Below are 16,511 nucleotides of genomic sequence, written 5' to 3' on the forward strand. Positions count from 1 at the left end.
CACGGGAATTCCATGGAAAAGCGTACGGCCCAAAGAGAATATAAACTCCAACACACACACACACACAATATCCGTCTGTCCGCCAATCGCATTACAGCGTTACGGCGCCGAACGGCTGAAAGGTGAGACTACTGTGTATATTATAGTAGCGACTACTATATTACACTACACTATACTACAAAGTACAAACACCGTTCTATGATGTGATTACTGATTATAATGTATTATTGTGATTGACCAATAGTGTGTGTACGTTCGGCTGTTCGTAGCGTAGCTCTTGGCCGTCTGTCGTTCGGTTATGTTAGTATTGTTACAATGGTTTTGCGGTCCTTGAATGATTAAAAATTTGATTTTTTTTGAAATTTTCAATACCGCGCTTGTCCGTTCAAAATTAATTGTCGTGCGTTTGAAACCCAGTACGAGACGACGATAAATATTGAAAACGTTTTTGTGGATAATATTTCCAAACACCATTTTTGTTGTTTACATTGATTATACACCGAAGCGCAATTTCCGTACTACAAATTTAACAATGTCTTATCATTAAACAACAGCGGCATACGTCCGTGTAAAGGTAAAACAATAATCAATATAATATTATACTACTATTGAACTTTTTATGTCTGAATTGGGTTTTTTTTTTTCGGGATGACAGTTTAATGTTTTCAGATCTTTGTATTCATCTCCACGGGCAGCTTGATAATTAATATAGCTTGATTATAATTTATAACCATATTTTTAGAAAATAAGGTACCTTGATTTGCTGCCTCGTGGTTAGAATTTTCCCCTTATGTTTAGAAATATAAGTTTTACAAATTTTTGTTTAGCAAATTTCACAAAACAGCACAGTAGAGATAGCACAAATGATATTCAATGTATAATAAGAGTACAATATTGTATAGGAGTGGCGGAGTGTGCACTGCTCATTGTCACCGATTCGACACTGTCCTATTTACTGGACAAGAAACCGCTCTATCGACGGACTATCGACTCGAAAATTGTTAGATAACTTCCTCATTCTCGGAGGCAGCAGTGGTCTTATTGGGCTGTAATCAATATTATTAAGTCCGTGTTAGTATTAACGAGTTAGAGATGCCTTACATAAATTAACACTTATTTTATGACATATTCAACTTAATTGCTATTGCTTACCTAAAAATATTATATATACTTAGTTTATTATTTGTTAATTTTAGAAAATGGATCCAGACACGTTTTTCGGGAAAGCTGTTAATGAAAATGATCATCAGCAAGAAGATACGAACAATCCTCAAGTAGCCGAGATTGGAATACCGCTTGGTGGTAGTGTAAACACTCAAAATGGCTTGGACCCAAATTTACTTGTCCAAAACCAAATGTTAGGTCAAGTATCTGAAGCAGGTGTACCCAATGTTAGTGGGTCTACTGAAATTGTTTTACCCCCTACTGCTACAGAAAACTCTCTACCCTCCCTTCCGCCAATTTTGCTGGACGATAAAGGTCAACCAGTACAGCCACCAGCTGATTATAATGCGCAAAATTATTCAAATTATAATTACATGTATAACTATAGTAATTATTATGGTTATCCGTATCCACAATATCAGTGGGACTACAATAGTCAACAATACTATCAGCCGTATCAAAATTATTACAACTTTAATTATAATGCCAATCAAACTCCAGCTTCTAAACCGCCACCACCACCAGCCAATACAGTTCAGTTACCAGTTGAAGAAAAGCCGGGCAGTAAAATGAATATGATTACTGTTGACGATCCTAACCGGTAATTATTAAAAATATGATTGCTTTCATTTAGTAAGACATTTTTTGTAACATTTTTTTTTTTTTAAAACACTTAGTTATTCTCCATCTGTTGGAATGGATGATGATGACATCACAAAAGAAACGACGGAAAACGTCAAACCGGATGTGCCGATCGAGCATCCAACTCAATCTGTTTCTATTTTATCAAATCCAGATAAAAACGATGAGTCGACACAAAAGCAAATTGAACAAAATTTGATGGACTCAGCTGATAAGCAATCTGTTGTTCCCGATGTTCCTTTGAATACCACTATTATACAGCCAGTTATTCCATTAAATACCCAACCTCTTTCTTATAATACTTCTGTTCAACAGCCTTTACATGTTACTAATAAACCTGCTCAGGTGCAACCTACAGTAGCTATAAACACAGAGTTACCTAATCAACAACCATCGATTTTAAACGGTAAAGACGAGACTCTAGAAAAAACCACCACCAAAGGGTCTAGTGTTTTGGGTAAAACTCAAGCGAAAAAACGATTGATGGCATTTTCAATGATGAAGCAAAAGATACAAGAACAAACTATGGCAATGAACGATAGTCATAATTCAGATTTGGGAGATGCCAATGATAGTGAATTTGTCCCCGACCTCAACATTTTCCAAACCACTACTAAGAAAAAACCTGTCATTAAAAAAGGTAATGATACACAATTTTATTACCGATAGACATTGGCTTAAAACACATGCAATTGCAATGTTAATAGGATTTCTTTCATGTAATTATATTTGTATGATTTAATTACTTTTCGATTAAATTACTATTATTCTACTATTTACATAGGTTTATCGGAAACGGTTTTTGCAATATCGCTCATCTTCTCAGATAAAATAAATTGTTATTGTGAAATTTTGATCAAAAGATCGGTTTGTTATGTAAAAGATTAAATAAAAATAAATAGATAATTTTTAATGTATACGCTAAAAAAAAGTTTTCTTATTTTTTTTCCAGCCGTAAAAGTTATCAAGGCGGAACAGACAATCGAACAAATTGAAGAGATGAAAAAAACTGAACTCATGCAAGGAAACAATACAGCATTATATCAACAATTATTGTTGAGTGGAGGTAAATAAATATAATTTCTTTTCTTTTTTTCTCCTCGTGGTTTTGTTTGAATAATATTTTGATTAGTAATTAGATAAATGTCTGACGCACGTAAGGTCCGTATCACCTAACACATAGGTGTTTACGCAGATGTGAAACGAGCCTAAGACTTACGCTTTTCAAAAAGATAACTAGAATAATTGCCAAAATAAAATTTGCAAATCATGTATTGTAAAACTTTTAAATAATGTATTATTTATAAAAGTTATTGATCATATAAGTAAGTATTTATATTAATAACCTTATTATCTACAGGGTTATTCAAATTTAATGTCCAAAGCAGAATGATGTAATGAAAATAATGACTGGTCGGTAACATTCTTCGGATGTATACTAATATAATAAATATTTAGTTATTACTTATTAGCATATTTAAAATATGGGCTTTGGCGAAGATTTTCATGTTAATTATATCCGCACTTAACTGCACTTTCATCTTCACCTAAACTTTAAATGCTAATAACTGTAAAAGTAATGATTCAAAATTGCCTGTCGATCACTCGTTATTTTCATTATATCATTCTGCCCATTTAATAGAAAAACCAAATGTGTAGGTTGCTTTTTGATTTTTAAAAATTACCCTAAATATAAAATATGATTTTTGATTATCATTAAGTATAATAAAGATTTTGTTTGCAACTTTTTTCAACAAATACAGTCGAGGAGCATAAAACCAAAATATCTTAACCTCAATATAGAGTTGCAATATCACAAAAAAAAAGTCTTCTATAATTAGATGTAGACACAATAATTTTTGAAGAATAATAGTAAACCAATTTTTTTTTCCAAGTCAAAAAATCCAATTCGTTTGAAGGATTTAATATATAATTATGAAAAACTATACTCGTGATTTACTTTCATTCATCAGAATGTCTAATTTCACTTTTACTGAATTTTTGTGCTTAAAATATATTTTGAAAATAAAAAAATGTATTCAGTATTATACATCTTTATTTATAAGGTATTGATGAATTCAACGAGTAACATAAATCGTATTTAAATTTATAGACATAGCACATTAAAATTTGATTACAAACAACTTTTTTTTATCTAAAAACAAATTTCAAGGTGTTAAAAGTTTGAATGAGTAATAGAAATAATGCAATTGTATGATTTATATTTATAAAACAGGCCATACACTATTTCTAACTCGTACAACAAATTTACCCATTTGATTAAAATTTACTGTGTGGTAGGGTCTTCATGGAATAATATTGGTACAAACTAAATCAAATGATTTTTATTCAGATTAGTGTGTGTGATGATTTAGAAGATAACTATGTGTGTTTTTTAATATTAATTATTCGGTCAAAATTGTACGATAATGAACTCGTGAGTAAAACTGTACTTAAACAATGACCGTATATTTTGGACGTTTGTCATTCAGTCTTTGTGTATATAAAATAAAAATTATACATGTAATTACATTTTTAAAATTTACGACAAGTCATGTTTAAGTATTAGGTACTAACGTTAGTGTACCTAGTTAATCAATTATCATCTCGTTCAATTTTTTAAATGAGTGTCTGAATTACATTGACACCTTTTTTTGATACACAAAAGAAATAGTAAAAAATGTTATTCTTGTTTTTTCTTTGATGCGCTACAACAATTTTAAGGTAAGATCCGGATTCAGCAATAAAATCATAATAAATACTTAACGTAGGTAGTTGTTCGGGAAAAAAAAAGCCAGCACGGTTAGAAAATGCCGTGAAGAACGTATTGATGCGAATCAGTAGACGGCAGAGCTACAAAAATTGATAAAAGCACTGTAAAAAAGCGCGTGGAACTATATTTTGAGTTAATTAGGGTTGATGTGTAATAATTAACAATATAATTAAAATATTTTCAGATGTCTGTCGTTTGACTCGATTCACACTACAACCTAGTTATTTACTATGGTCAAAGTGTATTTTCTTTCTATGCTCTGGGTCTGCCTTAAATCTAATTTTCAGACCTCAAGTCCTAAAGTGCTAATGATTATTTTTTTTATGATATAATTTTGGTTTATGCCATAGAAATTTAGAAGTTGGAAAAACATGTGCCTTTTCGATGCTGAAGGGGAAGGGGTGATCTTTTTAATCAGCTATCGTGCATTATCAAGTTATTATATTATGCTCTTTTGTATTTGGACTTTGCCTTGTTTACAATCGATATTATCACCGTTTGTTTACTTCAGTATATAATTTATAATTTGTCTTTGATGTTTTTTTAACGTCGACTACCGCCAATTAAACAACCAGTTACCAGATATAGATAAGAACGACAAACAAAAGTCCAAAAACGTTATAATATATTATTTGTATTTGCAGTTGTTGTGTCTGACAGCTGACTGTTAATATTTCATTATGTTTTGTTAACGTATTTTCCATATACATTTAACTATTACTGGTTGTAATTAATAATAATTGTAATATATTCTTGGATATTATTTTACATAAAACCCTTAGCGCTGTGCTATAACAATCGAACTAATTTTAAATTTTATATTTAACATAAGAAAAAAAATATATTTTGATATATTTTTTGTTTTTACTTTATCATGGTAAACTCGTCGTTTAACAACACATCGTCGTTAAACACATCTTCTAGTAAGTCAAGTAATTTGTTTATTTTTTATCCAGTGATTGTTTGTATACACCCACTAAATGTATAGAATAAAAATGGCATAAATGAACATGAAATGTACAAAATTCGGCTAGTTCAGAAAGGTTACACTCGATTTTCTGACCTTTGAAATTGTTTACATTTTAAAATGATAAGTACTTACTTGAAAATTAGTTGATGTCATTTTAAGGAGAAAATATCTTACGTTAAATGTGGTAAATGTGTTTCGTGCATGTATTAAAAATTTGTATATAAAATTAAAGTACCGTTTCTTCCTACACACGTTTCTTATATTTGTCATCATTATTTTTATGCCTACAAACAACTTTCGATTAAACGAAAATGAAAACAAACAATACAATTCATTCTTTTGTTTGGTAACAACTAACCTACTAACGGCAAACTTTTGTAATTATCGTACATTGTAGCTAAACATTTTTTTTACTTTACTATAGGCAATGAAGCTCCCATATTACAAAAACTTGGCATTGAATCATTGACCGGCAAGTATTCAGCTAGCATTAAAAACCAAGGCAAGCGGTTCAAGAGACATCAGCACGAGAGACATCGCGATGACGGCAGAAGAAGTCACAGATACCGTCGTCGTTCACGCTCCAAGTCCAGGTTATTATCGGTTTAATTTTATCTCTATGGCACAAAGACAATACTAAATTCGATAATAAATATTTAGCGCAAAAGTAATCAACAGAAAACAAAGTCCCGGGGCGTCAGCATTGCTGCAATATTACTATATAAACTTAGTGAAGGAAGCGCTGAGCACTTTTTGTACCTATTTGATATTTACATTATCATTAAAATAGAGGTATATCAGTTACCCGAAGTATTTTCAGCATTAAACTCAAGTCGCCATGACTTTCTTTTCCCGCCCCTCTAGGTCTAGGTCTTTGGAGAAACCCAAAATGAAGGCGTTGGATGTTCAAAGTTGGAAAGATTTTTTGAACAGCGGTTTTAACTTTGACAAGTTTCGAAAGTACAAATTTGACGAACTCGATGAAAAAAAAGAAATGGAGAGAAAGTCAAGGCCAAAGAAGAAGCACGGCGACTCGCATTCAAGTGATCGTGGTCGTAATCAGGAATACACGTGAGTTGTGTATTAAAAGATTTGTATTATAATTCAGTGATTGAGCAATTCTTTTTTTTTTTTTTTATAATAAAACAACATACATATTACAAATATATAATATAATTTTATTTAATATAATATAATAATTAATTTTATATAATATAATTTATATATATATATATATATAAACTACATTTGATATATCAGGGGATTTATCCGATGTTAATTTAATAATTAATCAAATATATTTTTATAATTAGTTGACTAGGAGAATGATTGAGTATTGAGTTGCCATGTTATTATTTATAGATCGGCAGATACTGAAAAAGTAATAGATGACCATAAACGTTACAATATATTGGAACGCAAGAGAGAATTTCAGAAAAGCTTAGTAGTGAAATCACTCGACGATAATCAAACCAAAGATTTTCCGAGTTACATTATTCAACATACTAAAACTGAACCAGTCTTAAAGTATAGTCGAAATCCAGCAAAAGCCGTTTGTCATTTTATGAACAGACAGCAGTTTTTTGAGACGCTTTTACCAGACATTGAAGCAATCGTTCAAAAATTTCTATCGTCGATGAAACCGAAAAAGTAAGAACTTAGTATAATTGTGTAGACATTGTCAACATTGTGTAGATTTGAGGATTTTTTTTTTTTTTGTTGCCCTTGATACTAAAAGCAATTTTTTTAGATCTAAAATAGAGTATTGATTGTACTGTTGTTGTTTTTTTTAGGATGAAAGAAAATTGTATTGACCTGCATTACTATGAAGTGAATGACAAAATTTTAACTTTAATGAAGAATAAAAACGTATACCCCTTCAAGGGCTGGTGGCCTAAGTTACCGTTTATAGTCACCCAAGTTAAAGAAAATCCAAATGTTGAAATCGACGTGGAAGAACATATGAATAAGTTTTCTGCTAGTAAACGAGTCAAAAAATCCAGATTTACCAACGAGTCGTTTGTTGTGGATTTGAGGCCTACGGTTCCGTCCAAATGGGACAGCGATTATGACGGAAGCCCTGTTATCGACAAGTCGATGGATGTTGAAGTCGCGCAACCTATGAACGCTAACAATGTGGCATTCGTTCAAGACGTAGAACCACAAGATCTTAATAATCAAGAAGAAATGATGGACACCACATCAGACGTAGGCGGCGAAGAAGCGGAACCATTAATTGAAGTTAACGTAACTCCTGTTGCTGTGTTGTCTAAAGACAAGACACAGGATCATACTAAATTGGATAACGAGTACGAAGAATTTTTGAAAATTGTAACTGCTGAAAAATACGAGAAAACTTCGACTGATAATGTAAAACCCGTAGTGTTGCCGCCCACACATTGTATAAAATTAAATGATTCGGTTCACGAAGAGTCTGACGATGAAAGTTTGTCCAAGTCCTCTGAAGATTCTGTCTCGTTGAAAGAAGTCGAAGAATTAATCGACAGTAAAATTGTTAAAAAATCGTCTCAGAGCAACAAGAAAATGAAGAAAAAAAAAAGGGCTGTGAATAAAAAATCGAAGAAAAAGGAAAACAAGAAAAAAAGACGCAAATCGAGTTCTACCGATAGTTCTTGTGAAAGCGATTCGGAGAGCGATAGCAGTACGTCGGACAGTGAAACTGATAGTTCGGACACCAGTTCGTCCGTCGAAATAAAGAAAAGAAAAAAGAAATCGAAGGATAAGAAAAAGAAGAAATCTAAAGCGAGCAAGAAAAAAGGAAAAGAAGATAAATCATCTAAAAATAATTTGCCCAACGACGACAATAGTAGTATTTTGAATTTAATTGAGAAAGCGTTCAATGTGGAGATTAAAAAAAAAGACGACAGCGAAGAACCTAAACAAAAAAAAAAGAAGCGTAAGCACTCAAAAAAAGAGGATAAACTAGTGGACAGCACTGAAGATGAATTCCAAAAGGTCAAAGATTGCCTAAAGGAAACTTTTACCAAATTAGTAAAACCAGATACGGCGAAAGAAACTCCGTCGTCTCTAAGTAACCGTGATAACTCTACTGTCAGCGAAGTTTTAAAATATTTAAAGATGAATGAAGAAAAAGGAAAAAAAAGCAAAAAGTCTAAGAAGTCTAAACGTAAACACGAGTCTGACGAATCCGAAGAAGAAGAAGAAATTACTGCCAAAAAATTAAGAATTGAAGAAATATTTAATATCGATGAAACGGATAAAAAGAAAAAGAGCAAGAAGAAAAAGACATCGGGCTACAAAGAGATTGTACCTAAAAAGAAATCTAAAAAAAAGACAAAGAAAACGGACTTGTCTGCGAACGAAGAAGAGGATAATATTATAGAGAGAAAAAAACAAAAGAAATCCAAAAAAGACAAAGACAAAGAAGAGTCTGAGAATTTTTTTGGACTGCGACCCAATGAGTGGAATATTACTAAATCAAATTCCATGAGGGGAGTCGTCCATTGCTCGGATACAAACCTGACTGACTATAAATCTATAATCAAAGATGGCGGTTCAAAAAATAAAAAACATAATAAACGTTCGAAAAATAAACGACCTTTAAGTAGTAGCGATGAAGAGAAGTTTTTTTTCACTAAAAAATCAAAGTCTGAAATTAAATCTAAAAAAAAATCAAAGAAATCAAAATCAAATGCTGGCGGTTTTATTAAAAGCAAAAAGTCGGATAAAAGGAAGAACGACAAAATTGAATCTAGCGACGATGGAAGTTCCACGACGGAGTTCAATTCTGACTCTGAAACGTCTTTCAATAAATCCGATGACTTTAAAAAACCTACCTCTGCTAGAATAAGAATGAATAAGAAAAACAGTTCCGATAGCGAACTGGAGGATGAGAAGGAAAATATGTTCACCATAAATAGCAGTTATAAACCGGGAAAAAATGAAAAGAACATAAATGAATCTTTAGATTATCAATCCACGGAATTTAATTCGGACTTTGAATCATCTTTTAATAAATCTGATGACCTAAAAAATACCACCTTTGAAAATATGAGAATAAGTAATAAATGCGAAAAAAACCAAAACGAATCTTTGGATTATCGTGCCATGGAGTTTAACTCGGATTCTGAAATCTCTTTTAACAAATCCGATGACCTAAAAAATACTACCTTTGAAAAAATCAACAAGAAGAGCTCCGATGGCAAAATTGAAGAAAAAGAGAAAAAAATGTTTAGCGCTAAACGGGAAAAAAGTAATAACAATTTAGAACCTGATAAAAATGACAAATTTTTGGATAAATCTGATAACTTTAAAGCGACTCATAGCATCGATCGTGAAACTAATGTAATAGTAACGAAACCAATTGTTGTAGCGGATAACATATCACACAGGGATAAAGTGAAAATGAATTTAATGAAACTTTCGACTGTCCAGCATATACCGTTTATCGGATTTGGACCTTCGCTCGGTTTTATCAAATCCAAACAAATGCAAGCGGAAAAGACCGAAGAAACTAAAGTTACTCAAGTCGGCGAACCACAGTTGCTGCAATCTAAACAGCATAGCGTCGGTATTCACACGGTTATTTCATCCAAAATCGATACTCAAGCTGTTGCTAATAGTTTTGAAGATTCCGACTCTAATCAGTCTTCAGTATTGAGTAGCGACAGTTCAGAGTTGAAATCATCAGATAAAGAGGGGAAAAAAGATGATCGTCACATTGAAGAATTAGAATCAAAATGTTCGACTGTTGAAGATAGAGTTGACACAACTGAAGAAATGAGTAGTAACGATAACATGATTGTGGATGAAGAAATAAATGAAGACAACAAAGTAATAAACCAAATGCATTTAAATGAAGGTGAAATTTCACAAGAACGTGTGACTAGTTTTAATGACGACGAGCAACTGTGTTTGGGCGTATCAAAACCGGCAATCGATGTTGAAACGGCTAAAGACGACTCAAATGAACTGAGCACGGCAAATTCTCCCGATTCGGATACTTCAAATGTGGATTTACAAATTTCTAAAAGTAACAACGAACTGGTGACGCAATGGACTTCCGATTGGAACAATTTAGACCAAATCATTGGAAAGAACAAATCAAATGAAGTTACGCTCATCAGGAGTCGCGGTGTACGTAAGAACAAATCGCGTTGGGACAAAGAGCCAAGTCCAGGAAATGCCCTTAGTAATGATGTGTCTGTATCCGATACAAATAATACAAGTATAAATTCTACGGTTAACCAAGAACAAAATGAATTGGATGATAACGAAAAAACCTTTGAGGAAATTTCATCAATCGATTGTGTAAATGAATACGAGAGTTACGATTATTCTGGCAATTGGTCAACGGACTATGAAAATTATCAATCCAGTTCGGAGATCCCACAATATTCTGAAATGGTGGCCATCGATGACGATTCACTCAACCCAGTCGACTATAGTGTATACGAAGATTATAGTCCAAATAATTATTCTTATCAAGAAGAATTTAGTTTTTGGAGCCAGCAAGATATTTCCCTACATTCTAATCAGTTGTCAGGAGAAACATCGTCTATTCAAGTAAGTTTAAGTTACGTTTAAATTACGCTTTGTTCGTACGAGAATAGCTTGAGAGCATAGTTTCACGTTTAGCTGTAAATAGGCAACCATTTGTGTGTCAACAAAAGGATAGAGTGAAACACATAAAATCATTAAAATGTACAAGCTATAATGTGATTGAATTGAAATTCTGGCACAACAGTATGTGAATATGTAATCAATTGGTTTGGTTTTTAGGTTGGAAACGTTTTGGAAATTTTACCATCCGACGATATTTCTAATGACCAAGTTAAACAATTGGAGCCGGAAGAAGTACAGAGTGAAACGGAATTTACGTGTTCTTCCGATGTATTGGTAAACAAAATTGATCGATCTAAATGTGTTTAATATAAAATTAAGGGTATCCCTTTATACTGTATACTGAAGTGTAGTCGTCAATTTAATACATTTATTTTAGCAAATGTTTTTTTTTTAGTTAATTAAAATTGTATTTCTTCATTTTTAGGATACAATTGAAGAGAGTGAAATTCTTCCTGTTCAATCTACTCACGACGAGCAATTTTTCAAACTGTACAGCCAACATGTTGACCATTACAGTCAAAACCCTATTCAATATTCGGTGATCAAACCTGTCGTTAACGAAGTAATAGGTATTTTGCCCGATACTCTCGAAGAGATACCCGAAGACGACACCGACGACCAAGATAATGAAATTTCAATTCCTTTACGACCACGAGCTTATTCTGCGGTCGTCGAGGACGGTTCAAACGTTCTGTATATTACTAGCGACAACTATATTGCTTATTGTGCCGTTGAAGATAAATGTATGGTACACATCGCAGTCGAGGTTAGTAAACACGACGGCGTCAAAGACGAAGTGAGACACTGCTTCAACGTAAACGAAAACGGCACAGTGGACGAATACTGGTTGCACGCCGATTTAATCCAGTTTAACGCCTCATCGGATGGCGAATCGGGAGTGTTCAGTAGTGACGACGAAGAAAAGTCTTTGGATTCAGAGTGCGATCAAGAAATCGACGAAAACGAATTAGTCGGAGTAGAATGGGAAATCGTAGACGGCGATAGCGATTCTGGTGAAGAATGGTTGAACGATCCTAATGTGCTGAGTCGATATGGTGGCGACGACGTCGATCAAAATATAATCGAAAACAGTTATGTGTCTAGTTCCGACTATGATACCGAGGACAGCGATTTATCGGAAGAAAATTGCGACACTGAAAATATAACCGGAGAGAAGAATTCTTCAACGGTGCTGTACGAGATCAAAGACGATCTAAACGTATTTGAACGTAGCGAGGCAAATGAAGACTCGTTAGATGATCATAAGGATGATTCATCGTTAATCCAACAAGCTGTATCTGATAACGAGCATCGTGAAAATTGTACAAATACTATAAAAACAGATAATGATGACACTTCGACACCACTAGAGACTGACGGTTCAGATGTACCCAATAAAGAAAATGAAACTGTCGATGCTAATATTTTAGGTAGTTACAATATTTACTTTTTATAATATAAAAATGTAGGAATTGAGTAAATTCTCACGATTTATAAATTGTTGTTTTTTTCTCAGGTACAAACAAAAAAGAAGAAGAAGTACTTGTTCAAGACCTCGAACAAATGAACACCGTAGTTAAACAGAAAGTACGATCCATTAAATTATCTTGTACAACTCGTGGTATCTGCGGTGTTTAATATAATATTATATTTCAAATTTTTTTTATTTAGCTCGTGATACAGAAATTAAGAATACGGACGAAACTGAAAAATGTAGACAAACAATCGGACACTGCATTAGTGAGCTACAGTGATAATATGGAAACGGTGAAACATCCGTTCGTAGGCTTGTTTCAACCGCCGACAATCAGTATTCTTAGAGAAAAAAGGTAAAGGCATAATTATTGCCTTTTTGTATAATAACTAATATAAACAAATATTTAAGATTAAGATTTAATATAATCGCTATTCTTTTTAGGAACGTGGAGACGTTAAAGAAAAAAGTCGCGTCCAAGCAGGTATCGTTTGCAGACGGAATTAGTCCAGGTAACGTTTCAGCAGAGTCGCCGCCAGATTGTGACGACTTTGATCGACCTTTCTCACCGCCTCCGTTGAAAGCGTTGATGCGTGAAACACTGAAAATGAAACGTTACGTTTATCCGTTTAGAAAGTCGAAGAGAGTTCGCTCTAAAGTTATGATGACAAGGGAGCCCGTCAAAATACCGCCTCTGAGCCACGCTCCGTCGTCCAAAGGCGATTATTACATTAGCCGTCGGCGTGCAGAAGAAGAGTGTGCTTTGGATACGACGGCAAACAGCAATGGGGGCATGGATTCTTCCGACAGCGACAGTGACCAAAACGATAATGGCAGAACAACGCCGCCCAAACCTACGAGACAAGTTACTCCTGTGCCATCGGACGACGACGATTGTTCTTGGAACAACGACAGCACTGCGGCTTTAGATTCCGAGTCGATCGTCCCACTAGAATAATTTAGTACACAAATATCATCAAAAAACAACAATAATATATAAATATGTATTTTACGTTTAAAATTAATTATTTTTTTTTTAAATCGCACATTTATATTTTTACTATGTATTGTAATTATTAATGTTAGGGTGCATGTTTTTTTTTTAGTAGTATAATGTGTTCAGTTTTTATTTTATTTTAACTGCCAACTACTAAGTATAATCCATTATATAAAATTAGCGAAAACTGTTCTCTATATTTAACGCGCATTAGATGAAAATAAACAAATATAATATATAATATTTAATAGAAAAATATAAATGTTGATATTTCAGTTTTTTCAACATGTTGAACATTGTTTTTTTGGATAAAAATGTGTGGAACTGTTTGCAATATAAGCTACGCAACAGAAAATTAAATTAACTTTATTGTTTTAATTAACATAAATACATGGATGAGATTCGATTTCAAGACAATTATATATAAACAAAACACTTAACATAACGTAATGGTAAAAGTATAAATTATTGTAATAATTGTAGACAAATATGAAATAAACTAACAAACTATGAAAGTTCTCTGAAATATAAATAATTTTAACGACGTTTACAGAGTAGCGTGTGAAATAGTACACGTATATTCAGTTGAAAATGTTCAATATGGTAACTAAAATAGATAGTACATTTTTTTTTTGGTCGGTCTACAAAAATATATCGAGGACATGATTCTCATCATTAAGTAAGAAAAAAACATTTATAATAAACTCGACAAGTTGATTTTAATATTTTACAAGTATATAATTGTTATTCACAGAAATGTACAGTTAAGAAAAATAAAATGACGAGAGTACACATAGTTTTTTTTGGCCGGTCTTGTGTTACGATAAGCCGTTGAAAAATCCACGTTAAAAATCTATAGATATTTATAGGAAAAAAAACCCAATAACAATAATATATACAATATTTATATAATGATTTTGCAACAAGCCCCTAAAATTTGGCAATTTGTAGTTAGTCAATTACAATACAATTAACAATAATTGTAATTATTATAATTAGTAATTAATTTGATTGTTTTTCAAAAATAATCTCTAATGGTAAATGAAGGGTTTTGCTATTGGGTTGTATTATAATACATTAGTTGACCTACTCGAGTTGTTGAAACTAAATTAAAACGAGAAAGTTATTGACATGTTTTTTTTGTAAATAAATATTTTTAAATGTAAACTTAATAGAAAATAAGTTGTGAGAGATCCAGAATATTGTGCTTAACGCCAGAAATGTTGATCAATACTATTAAATCTGTGTTTCAGCTTAAGTGTAATATGTTAATTGTTTGGGGGCACTCGCTTATACGTTTTGTTAGTTCAATAAAATATTCAATGATTAGATATGACACTCTCATATTTTAAACACTTTATTAGAGATTAGAATTGGGAAAATTTATAGATCAGATCTGAATGTTAATTAAAAAATACAATTAGAATGTAGTTTTATTAGTACTTGTAGTAATGAAGAGTCCTTTGTAGGTTGGTAATTCATTTGTTTTTTTATTAAACATGATACTTTATATTGAATTTTAGTTGTTGAATATTTGAAGGAAAAAAATCTGAGAATACTTAGCACCCAACAAACACTTTGCATAGGAAAAACTAGATTCAAAATTGTTATTTATTGTTACCATAGGTTAGGTTAGGTTAACAATGTTAGGGTTGGCAACACTGGTCCAGCAGTGACCAGGGCCAGTGTACAACATTATTAATAATTATACAGAGAGTCGTTTTTGCACTGCCGTCGAGTGTTGTCGTTTTTTTTGTGTTTTTAATGTATTTGATTAATTTAATAATTAACATACAAAATCGGATTGTTCTTTTAAAACAAGTTTATGAACATTTGCTCTAGCTCAAAGAAAAATATGTTTAAAAAAAACGTGCGCAAACTAATTCCAAGTAGGTACACATGACTAAAATTTGTCATCAAACCAATTTTTTTCAAATATTACCTATAAACATTTTATCATTTTTACTAAACAGCCGTACTCATAAAAGATAATTTTTCTATTTCGAACTATTTCCCTAGTTGGATTTTGTACTTTTCATCAATTTAATAAACACATTATACAATATTATTCACTATGCATATTAATGGACATTTAGACACGTTTATAACGGCCGTCAACGTGTCTCCTTTTTTTTTTAATTTCTCATTATTTACATTTTTTCGTCGAAGGAACGCAGCACGTGTACCAACTGTTAAAACAAACAGGTCAAGACACCTGTTCAATCTCCGTACACATAATATACAGTACATTATCATACAATGTGTAAAACGAAGACGAAGAAGACGAAGAACCAAGACATATATCGGCCAGTTCATCATCTCGGGTTGGCCGACCGGCCGTTGTCCGCGTTTTTGGCCAGGTTCATGGACACCGACCTGGGCGGGCTTTGCTGCGGTTTCTCGGCTATCGGCGACACGGACTTGCAGTACCGCAACGTGGCCCGCTGTTTGTTGGCCGCCGCCACCGGTAGCAAAGGTTTTGTAACCGTTCTGCCGCCGTTGACGGCCGTCTGCTGCTTGGGCGGCTGTTGTTGTACCGAGTCGAATGTGGACGCCGTCAACAGGCGACTGCCGCCCACTACCACCACCGCCCGGGCTATGCTGTGCGAGTGTTGCAGGCGGCGCTGTTGTTGTTGTTGTTGTTGTTGTTGATGGTGATTCTGCTGCGGCCGACTGCTGGACACCCGGAAGCTGCTGAAGTTCACCAACCGGCCGGGATGCGTGCGGTGATACTGCGACTTGGTGCGCGTCAGATTGCTGCCAACATCTGAAACGGTTAGGTTAGCTTAGGTTAGGTCACGTTAGGTTAGGTTAGGTTAGGTTAGGTTAGGTTAGGTTAGGTCGTCCGAGTTGCACGATACACGGTTAATTGTTTCCCCCATGA

At 33.3% G+C, this 16,511-nt stretch overlaps 2 protein-coding genes across 9 annotated transcripts in view; one reads left to right on the forward strand and one right to left on the reverse strand.

The window, feature by feature from the left end:
- The first annotated feature begins 184 nt into the window (after positions 1-184).
- On the forward strand, positions 185-13,847 carry LOC126845156 (uncharacterized). Of its 6 annotated transcripts, XM_050583734.1 has the most exons (14): positions 185-574; positions 903-1,071; positions 1,197-1,765; positions 1,842-2,446; positions 2,759-2,872; positions 5,974-6,142; positions 6,414-6,620; positions 6,912-7,199; positions 7,343-11,096; positions 11,313-11,429; positions 11,581-12,586; positions 12,673-12,743; positions 12,828-12,985; positions 13,075-13,847. In XM_050583734.1, the coding sequence occupies exons 3-14, from the start codon at positions 1,200-1,202 to the stop codon at positions 13,586-13,588; spliced, it is 7,569 nt and encodes a 2,522-aa protein (XP_050439691.1). In that variant the 5' UTR covers positions 185-574; positions 903-1,071; positions 1,197-1,199; the 3' UTR covers positions 13,589-13,847. The 6 variants fall into 6 exon arrangements, with proteins under 6 accessions (XP_050439691.1, XP_050439679.1, XP_050439701.1 ...); XM_050583722.1 differs by lacking the exon at positions 903-1,071; XM_050583744.1 differs by lacking the exons at positions 185-574; positions 903-1,071; positions 1,197-1,765; positions 1,842-2,446 and adding an exon at positions 2,593-2,673.
- A 191-nt stretch (positions 13,848-14,038) lies between these two features.
- The window catches only part of LOC126842289 (adenylyl cyclase 78C), a 79,974-nt gene continuing 77,501 nt past the window's right edge, over positions 14,039-16,511 (reverse strand). For 2 of the 3 annotated variants that reach the window (XM_050579228.1, XM_050579221.1), the window contains exon 24: positions 14,039-16,394. In XM_050579228.1, coding sequence (XP_050435185.1) covers positions 15,943-16,394 — 452 coding nt within the window. In that variant the 3' untranslated portion in view covers positions 14,039-15,942. The remainder of the gene's footprint in view (positions 16,395-16,511) is intronic. The other variant, XM_050579236.1, reaches the window with a different exon arrangement.

The sequence above is a fragment of the Adelges cooleyi genome, unplaced genomic scaffold (assembly GCF_023614345.1).
Source record: "Adelges cooleyi isolate 19-005CV unplaced genomic scaffold, UGA_ACOO_1.1 ACOO_flye_CR_arks_rails_tigmint_CR_PRNA_108, whole genome shotgun sequence".
Classification (NCBI taxonomy): domain Eukaryota; kingdom Metazoa; phylum Arthropoda; class Insecta; order Hemiptera; family Adelgidae; genus Adelges; species Adelges cooleyi.

Bases quoted from the DNA above. Each gene is read 5' to 3' on its own strand.
- LOC126845156 (XM_050583734.1), top strand. From the start codon at position 1,200: ATGGATCCAGACACGTTTTTCGGGAAAGCTGTTAATGAAAATGATCAT. The intron at 2,447-2,758 runs GTAATGATACAC...TTTTTTTTCCAG, and splicing joins AAAACCTGTCATTAAAAAAG to CCGTAAAAGTTATCAAGGCG. The intron at 12,986-13,074 runs GTAAAGGCATAA...TATTCTTTTTAG, and splicing joins AGTATTCTTAGAGAAAAAAG to GAACGTGGAGACGTTAAAGA.